The 9424-nt window shown below is 44.7% G+C and overlaps 1 protein-coding gene across 1 annotated transcript in view; it reads left to right on the top strand.

Moving 5' to 3' along the window:
- The first annotated feature begins 511 nt into the window (after window positions 1-511).
- The window catches only part of LOC310742150 (putative E3 ubiquitin-protein ligase HERC6), a 28908-nt gene continuing 19995 nt past the window's right edge, over window positions 512-9424 (top strand). The window contains exons 1-7 of the mRNA XM_083571106.1: window positions 512-889; window positions 3896-4052; window positions 5514-5590; window positions 6374-6601; window positions 7260-7354; window positions 7667-7794; window positions 9256-9401. Of these exons, the coding sequence (XP_083427232.1) occupies window positions 634-889; window positions 3896-4052; window positions 5514-5590; window positions 6374-6601; window positions 7260-7354; window positions 7667-7794; window positions 9256-9401 (1087 nt within the window). The 5' untranslated portion in view covers window positions 512-633. The remainder of the gene's footprint in view (window positions 890-3895; window positions 4053-5513; window positions 5591-6373; window positions 6602-7259; window positions 7355-7666; window positions 7795-9255; window positions 9402-9424) is intronic.

Below are 9424 nucleotides of genomic sequence, written 5' to 3'. Positions count from 1 at the left end.
AAGATTTAAGATATATTAAGAAAAAGTTTAATTATGATAAAAGTGTGTATGGACAGTAAGTAATATGAAATCGAAATATGAAATAGACGGGAAGTTGGGTCTTTAGTGTTAAGACCAATTTATGTTTTATCGTTTGTTAAGAAAATTATGTGTCTGTGGTTATTCCTGTGCGTAATTTGGTATTTGTGTTTTCTCTTTCTTCTTATCTTGCTGTATCAATAATAATAAAAATATGGAAGAGATAAAAATACAGTATGCTTGCCAACAGGGGGAAGAAACACACAACAACAATACCTGCATTTATTTATTTTTAAGGTCTTCTTATCCGTCCTCCTGAGGTTTTAAGAGCTGTGTGACAAGCAAAAAGGAAACTCCCTACTCCTCCAGCAAGGAGAGGGATGCAACGCAGGGGGTTGGAATAGATGACCCTGGAGGTCTCTTTGCAACTCCACGATGCTGTGATTCTAGTCTTCACTCCCCGATTCCGATCCTCCGAATATTTTTGTGGGCGGGGCCCTTTGGGAGAGGCGGCGCGGTTTGGCCACCGTTCAGGCCCAGAGCTCAGTTGCGCGCAAGAGGTGCTCAGCCAGCCGGAGGAAAGTTGAACCGAAGTTGGGCAGGGAGGGAGCAAGGATGCCGACGATGCTGTGCTGCTGGGGGAACGGCTCCTTCGGGCAGCTGGGGCTGGGCGAGGAGGGGGTCTCGGAGCCGCTGCCTTTCCGTCGGGCCCCCGAAGCCCCCGGCGGGCCGGAGGTGGTGCTGGTGGCCTGCGGGGAGCGGCACTCGCTGCTGCTTCGGGCCGATGGCAGCGTGGCTTCTTGCGGGGACAACGCCCAGGGGCAGCTGGGCAGGAGGCTCCCCCCGGGGCAGCGGCGCGCCCACGTGCCAGGTAGGGACACTACACGAAGGGTCGGGGGGGGGGCGCGCCTGTCTTTTTCTACCATCTCTAACCCTCTTCTCACTTCGCAGTTTCTAAACTTGGGAAATCTCTTTCCATCACAAAGGGGAGAGAAGGAGGGGAGGCCCCGATCTTAAGAGATCACACGCCCCGTCGAGTGAACGGAGCATCTTCCTCCTTGCACTTAATTCCTAAGGAAGCCAGAAAGAATATTTTAAATGCTGCTTTTTTGGGGGGGGGGTGTATTGGTTTGTTTTGCTTTTGTTTTATTGTCTTGTTTTGCGTTTTCATGTTGTCACTTTATGTTGCGAACGGCCCTGTGATCCTCGGGTGAAGGCGGTTTACAAATAATAATAATAATAATAATAATAATAATAATAATAATACATGCATTGATGTGAGCTGCCCGTACATTCCTGGCCGGGCATGCAAATACTGTTGGTGAAAATGAAAAAAATGAAGTAGACGTCCTCTGGCAAAGGCAAAAACTTCGCTTCCCCCTCTCTCCCTTTGCTGAGCTGGGATATTCGTCCCTCTTTGTGTATAATACTGTATCCCAAGGATCCTTCCTTCCAACTTTTCCTGCTTGTAGACTGGAAACACACACACACACCTGCGAGGGGGGCAAACATCTAAAGGATGTTGTGGGGAAACGCAAGCCATTCCCTTCCCACCAGGGGACACCCCCGGGGTTGGGGGCTTGAAATTAAATAGAATCCTAGAATGGTAGCGTCGGAAGGGATTCCTAAGGACCATCTATTCCAACCCCTGGTCCACCCCATCCAATTTGAACCCATACCGGACCTTGCTTAGCAAATGTGCTAGCAGTTTTACCGCTGCACCACTCGGCTGCTTCTAAACTGGTTTGGGGCGGGGGGCTCTTCTTCTCGCCCACCGAGAGAAAATATTTCAGCCCTTTCCCCGCCACGTAGGGATGAGCCACCGCTGTACCTGAGAGCGCCTTTTAAGTTTCAGTTTCCGCTTCTCAGCCTTGACTCGCATCCTTTTATAAGAGCCTCTGGTGAGGAGGCGCGCTTTGCAAAGACACTTTCGGTTTCCTTTCCTCTCTTCTGCGCGCTCTTGCCACCAGCTGGCCTCCCTGTTATTTGAGATAATGAGGTTTTTTTGTCTGCTCCGGGCACTTGTCCAAGCTGAAATTAGGCTCCCAGAAAAAAACAAAAAAACTAGACGGCTCTGCAAGTGGAGGCTTGATGACCCTTTGCCATTTCGCATCACGCTCTTTTCAGCAAATAAGTTTCCTGGAAAATACTGCTTTCATAAGGAGCGCGGAAGCAGTAATTAATCCAAGACTGCCTTTAGAAAAGGGATGGAACAAATGCAACTACTTGTTTTTGGTCACTGCCTTTCTTTTGTTACACCCTCGTCCCTTAGGAAGAGGAAGAGTTCCCTTTCTCTTGTGGGGCTACCTTTGAAAGTGACCCGGAAACTACAATTAATCCAGAATGCGGCAGCTAGACTGGTGACTGGGAGCGGCCGCATATAAAACCGGTCTTGAAAGACCTACACTGGCTCCCAGCACGTTTCCGAGCACAATTCAAAGTGTTGGTGTTGACCTTTAAAGCCCTAAACGGCCTCGGTCCTGTATACCTGAAGGAGCGTCTCCACCTCCATCGTTCTGCCCGGACACTGAAGTCCAGCGCCGAGGGCCTTCTGGTGGTTCCCTCGCTGCAAGAAGCCAAGTTACAGGGAACCAGGCAGAGGGCCTTCTCGGTAGTGGCGCCCGCTCTGTGGAACGCCCTCCTACCAGATGTCAAAGAAAAAAACAACTACCAAACTTTTAGAAGACATCTAAAGGGAAGCTTTTAATGTTTAATAGGTTGTTGTATTTTAGTGTTTTGTTGGAAGCTGCCCAGAGTGACTGGGGGGACCCAGCCAGATGGGCGGGGTATAAATAAATTTTTGTTGTTGTTGTTGTTGTTGTTGTTGTTGTTGTTGTTGTTCTCACCAGATCTGCACAGCAAGGTTGTTTTCCTCTTCTGTGTTTCAAGTTTGCTTTCTTACCTTCCTGACACACGCATTACAGAAGCGGATGGGGTCTCTTTAACCCCATACTCCATGGGCCATTACCTGATATGTTTCCCTGCACCAAACTGCAGTCTCACTGAACCTGCCAACTTGTAAGATCACTGAAAGGAATAATGTTTTTAACTGCTTTTAGATGCTTTACACGGGCATTGTTTTTTAAGAACGTTTTTAGAATGCTTTTTTTTTGCTTTGTTTCCGTTTTCAAATTGTGTATCTGCCTGGCGAAAAGAGTGTGCAGATGTCCTGCTTTCTCATCCCCCAAAAGTTGGGTGGTATGTGCTTGGGATAGTTGACCCATCATATCTATTCTTTGCAACAACAAAAATGCCCTTTATATAGATTGTGCAATAAATAATAGATTTATATATTTTGGAAAGTTGTTTATTCATCTGTTTGCTATTCATTTGGACACCTGCTAATTCATTACTTCAAGCTTTGCGTGATGGTTTCTGAAGTCAAGGAGCAGGATTTTGTCTATATTTGGATGCAAGTGGACGCCATTTTGATTGAAGATGGCAGACTGAACCTTTGAAGACTGCTCTGATTTTAACCACTTGTTTCAAAACTGCACTGGTGTGGGGTTTTTTTTGGGGTGGTGGTTTGAGGCTGCTAGTCATTTTTTAAAAATCACATTAAGTGGCATGTTCAGATGTTAAACCATGGTTTAGCATTAATAGAAACAAGCCTGGGGTGCATGCCCTCCCCCTTTTTGAGATCAAAATCCTCCACTCTTGCTGTAACTTATGGCCTTCAAACTTGAGGGCCTATGGTTTGCTCTAACTATAATCACCCAAAATAAACCAAGATCAAACCGTGGGTATCTTGACTCACAAATGGGGGAGTTCACGAACCCAAGTAATCACCATTTACCTTTCTAGACGATTTAACTATGTCAATGACCCCTCTGGCTACACAAATGAATATTCTTTTTTATGTGTCCATCTCTGAAAGAGCAAATCCAAGCGCTGGAAACACAAACCATTGTCCACGTAAGCTGTGGGAAGGAGCACTCACTGGCCGTTTGCAACAATGGAAGAGTTTTCTCATGGGGAGCTGGAGCTTTTGGACAGCTGGGCACCGGAGAATTAAAAGAGCGTCTGATTCCAAAGTAAGCAGCTAAGTGGCTCAACTAGAGCCAGGGCTTTTTCGGCTGTGGCTCCAACCTGGTGGAACGCTCTGTCACAAGAGACAAGGGCCCTGCAGGACTTGACATCTTTCCGCAGGGCCTGCAAGACAGAGCTGTTCCACCAGGCCTTTGGTCAGGGCGCAGCCTGACTCCCTCCTTGGCAATCTTTACAAAACTTTAGTTTATGGTTGCCATCAATTTAGATTTTAATTAATTTTTATAATGTTTTTATAATGTTGCACTGTTTTAGTGTTGTTAGCCGCCCTGAGCCCGGCTTCGGCCGGGGAGGGCGGGATATAAATAAAATTTATTATTATTATTATTATTATTATTATTAATAATAATAATACTCTCGGCACTTGCCAAAACAGAGTTGTGTTGTAAATGTGGGAATACAGCCGTACCTCGGTTGACAAATGCCTTGCGAGTCAAATGTTTTGGTTCCCAAATGCCGCTAACCAGGAAGTGAGTATTCTGGTTTGCAAACATTCTTTGGAACCCGAACGTCCGGCTCGGAAGCCGCGCCTTGGTTTCCGAACGTTTTGGAAGTCGAACGGACTTCTGGAACAGATTCCATTCGACTTCCAAGGTCCAACTGTACTGACTTCATCCAGGGAAAGGGGAGTTCGAATCCCCTTTCAGCTATGCTTTTTCCTGACAGCCTTGGGAGGTTTTCTCTCTTCTGCCTCAGATCTGGGCTGTACTTGCCTCTTCAAAACCTGCTCACCTTTCCTTACCTGGAAATGCTAGGAATTGTGAACCTGGGACCTTCTGCATGCAAACCATGGGTGCTGCTATCGAACTATATGGCTTTCCTTTCTTGCAGATAAGAAAAAACTGAGAAAGTTGTTTGTAGTCAAAATCCTGGGGAAGGAAATGCTTCTCCCTGGCTGATTGCTTGCTTAGCACAGCTGCCTTTAAACTTTGTTTCAGTTTTGTAATAGTCGCTGTTACTTCTCCCTCTTGCCTTTTGCTTGTTATTTTCTTTAAGAATACATATTACTGCTGTAGGCTGACCCTGGTGTTCTGGTTAAAAGCTAAAGAGAACGACTGCTTCAATGAGTCATCTGCATTTCTGGAAATTTAGCATAACATTCAGTTATAATCATTGATTTAAAATAGCAATGATTTATTTTGTCATCGGCACATTAGCAATTTGCTGGTTGTCTTTTTTTTTAATGATTTAAAAATAGTTTACCATTATTTGCCAGGCCAATTGGCCAACCTTTTTCTTTTTAAAAAAGAAAACAGCATCAACCTGTTTAAATGCCTAAACCCCCATTCTAAAAGTGTCAATCAAAATAAAACTGCTTCCCCTAAACATGTTTAATAAATAACCCTAATTAATATATAAGCCTAAGGATGTTGACTTAAAATTTATTCTGTCCCAATACTTTTTTCTGAATTGTAAAATCTAAACTTTTATTTTCATAACTTTTACAGGAAGGTGGATGGTTTGTCTAAATACAAAATAATACAAGTTGCTTGTGGCAACTATCACTCAATAGCCCTGGCGAAAGGTAACCATTCACTTCAAACTTTGCCCCATTTCTATGATTTGCTTCAAATGCTTGGTTGTAATAATAGAGTCTCAAAATGTCATAGAATCATAGAATTGTAGAGTTGGAAGGGACCCTGAGGATCATCCAGTCCACCCTCCTGTCCCATATGGGGATTCGAACCTGCAACCTTGGAGTTATCAGCACCATGCTCTAACCAATAGAGCTATGGCTTCAATGGAATCTTAGGCAGGCCTTAATCCCGGAGTATGGAACTGGCCCTGACTAGTGGGCAAAAGGGTTACCTCCCCGACCCTTTGTGGGTGGAGCTTGATAGGTGGGTGGAGCCTCCCACCTATCAATCACCTGACACCACAATGATGTCAGGTGACCTTTTCCTCCTCTTTCATATTTCTGTCTTGCTCAGTGCTTTGCATAGGGCATTGCAGGCACCTATTTTCACCTGCCCCAAACCTGATGTAGTATAGGTAGGGTTGGCATGGCTGAAATGGCCTTTTGTGGGGCCAAGTGGGGAGGCTTGATGGGACTAGTAGGCCCACAGACCAGAGATATCTCAGCTCCAGCTTTAGCCCAAAGGGAGGTGAAGGATTGTCAAGGTTGGGAAAAGCTGCTCTGGAATAGACCCTGAAATCCTCTGGTGTTTCCAGGGGTTCTTCAGCAGGCAGCTTGGTGTGAAAATGATACCCGCAATGAAGAAAGGTTTGCCAGTCTTCCTGGCTTGTGAGGAGGCTGTCGTGTAAATACGTGATCTGTTTTCTTCCTCCCCTTCTTCCTCAAATGAAGATGGCAGAGTTTTCTCATGGGGGCAAAACACTCACGGCCAGCTTGGTATTGGAAAAGAAGTCACGTACCAGGCTGGGCCGCAGCAAATTTCTGCTCTTGACGGCATCCCGTTGGCTCAAGTGTCTGCCGGTGGGTCACAGAGTTTTGCCCTGTCCCTTTCCGGAGTTGTGTACGGATGGGGAAAGAACAATGCACACCAGCTGGGATTGAGTCAGGCCGACCCCAAAGGTAAGCATGGTCTTTAAAATCATGTTTCCTTGATGACCAGCTCTTGGTTGCTTCCACTTGCGGGTTGTGTAATGGTTTGGGAAATGGTTGCCCAAGGAAGCAAGGACTATTGAGGTGGAAAACTGAAGTGGAAGCGGTTTTGATGATTCCACAACATCCTGGAGAGCATAAACAAGTTAGGGTGCTTCAAGATGGTTGTGGAATAGGTGCTCCTCATGCATGCAAGGCTCCACTTTCTCCAGTGTCCACACAATGTTGTTGGCATCACAAGATAAGCCATATTTTTCCTCAATTAATCTAGATTCTCCCAATTCTGGTTGAGAGAACCTGTTAGCAACAACTCCCTTGGGATATTAAGCCCCTATACGGAAGCTTCTTTTAAAATTAGTGTTCAGACCACTTCACCAGACCTTTAAATATTACATATGTCCTATTTATTTCTCTGTTTGAGGCCCTGTTTTCTCACTTAATATGCTTTTGTTTTGTTTTGTTTTGCTTTGCTTTAAGTTTTTAAAATAAAAAGTCTTCCAAAATTATGGTTGCCTTGATAGGAAGTGAATTTGAAATCTGACCAGAAAGTAGCATAATGACATTTTAAAAAAAATATTGGACATAACAATGCATTTCATTATGATAAGCAAATATGCCTCTCCAACAGAGCAAATCTTCAAACCGCACTCAATAGCTGCTCTGAGGAAACTTGATGTGATTTACGTCAGCTGTGGAGATGAACATACTGCTGTGCTCACTCAGGTTGGTACACCCCAAACCTTTTGATGTCGACTAGCACCAGATTGTGCCTGAAAGTGAGGAAACAGCCCTTACCTAGAGATACCTGGGGTTGACTCTTAAACCTTCTGCATGCTGTACTGCTGAGCTATAGTCCCTTCATAACAGATAAGAAACATGGCAGATAATTTACAAAAGCAGTGTGTTGGGGTTGCAAGAGGAATGAGAAATTTGAACCGTTTTATTTTCTTGGAACTGGAAACACGCAATAGGCATTATTAACAAGAGTAATAATAGTTTAATGCTAGAACTCTGTTTTGCCAAAACTCTGAATAGAACGGCAGTGTGTTCACATTTGGAGATGACAGCGCTGGACAACTGGGGCGTAGTTCTTCAGCCCTAAAGACTGGCCCCGAGAAACTTGAGTCAGTTGATGGTCCAGTTTCTCATCTGGCGTGTGGAAGGTATGTACCATAGCCTTACTCATATGTAACGTTGGTCTTACAGGGGACGCGGGTGGTGCTGTGGTCTAAACCACTGAGCCTCTTGGGCTTGCTGATCAGGTTGGCGGTTCGAATCCCCGCGATGGGGTGAGCTCTTTTTGCTCGGTCCCAGCTCCTGCCAACCTAGCAGTTCGAAAGCACACCAAAAAGTGCAAGTAGATAAATAGGTACCACTCTGACGGGAAGGTAAACAGCGTTTCTGTGTGCTGCTCTGGTTCCGGTGTCCTCTTGCGCCAGAAGCGGCTTAGTCATGCTGATCACATGACCCGGAAAAACTGTCTGTGGACAAATGCCGGCTCCCTCGGCCTGTAAAGCAAGATGAGTGCCGCAACCCCAGAGTCGTCTGTGACTGGACTTAATTGTCAGGGGTCCTTTACCTTTACCTTTTTTAACGTTGGTCTTGGTCCTGATGTCATGCAATACCTGCTTGCTGTTTATTGGCACTTCTCCTGTGTCTGAATGTGTTTCAGGAAGTGGGGCAAGCTAGTAGGCTGTCATAAGGGTGTCAGAGCTGGTCGACACACCTCATTCCCTGCTTACACCGATTCACAGAATTTCATCTGGATGGGGCTGTTTTGTGAAAGTGAAGTGGCACATCAGTGAAATTGTAAAGCACAGATCATGGGGAATCTGTGGCTCTGCAGATGCTGTTAGATTATAGTTCTCGTCATTCCTGAACATTAACATGCTGGCTAAGGATGACGGGGGCGGGGGGTCCAACCAGCTCTGGAAGGCTGCAGGTTCCCCATCCCTGCTGTAATGGGACATGGAAATCCTGGCAAGCAAAAAAACCACAACACTTGTCAAAATCCATTGGTATGATGGAAAACGAGTGAGGTCCCAACTAAAGAAAAATGGCAACTTAAGCTGACGGAATATGCACAGCTTGCAGAGCTAACATACAGAATAAGAGAACAAGAAGAACATAAACATTTAGAGAGGGGTGGAAAACATTTATTAAATATATGGGGGGAAATTGTGTACACTTGAAAACGTTGGCAGCATTAAGTTAAATTCAACAGTGTAAATAAGTTTTGAATAACAGAATACTGAATGGTTTAGTTTTTGTAAAAAAATTCAGGGATTTATGATATGCAAAATGAACCATGGAATGAGAAGAAGGGTAGTCATTGATATTTTAAGGATGTTTAAATGAGTACCGGTATTCTAAATTGTAAAACAGAAAATTATATCCATTGCTATGAGCTGACATTGCATTTTACAATTGCCTTTCTGTACACTTTATTTTTTATGTACGCTGCTTAGAAATGCTAATGACTGAGCAGTACATTAATGTCTTAAATAATACGAAGAGTCATTTAACTGATACAACAGAAACAAAGAGTTTCACTGCTGGACCTCTAGTTATATTCTGTAAGGTGCATATAGATAAAAGTACCCTTTTTTTCTCCCCTCAAACAGCTATCACACTGTTTGTATCTCTGCTTCTGGCCAACTGATATCTTTTGGACGTGGACCCCAGCAGCAGCACAATGGAAGCGGACCATCTTCTAGCAAAAGCGACGGGAGACAATGTTTTAACATCAGCGCTCTGGTTTCTCCTAATGGTACATCTTTTCTCTTTCAAAAA

Source organism: Podarcis filfolensis (assembly GCF_964270895.1).
Source record: "Podarcis filfolensis genome assembly, chromosome: 9".
Taxonomy (NCBI): Eukaryota; Metazoa; Chordata; class Lepidosauria; order Squamata; family Lacertidae; genus Podarcis; species Podarcis filfolensis.
This window is presented reverse-complemented; position numbering and strand designations above follow the sequence as displayed.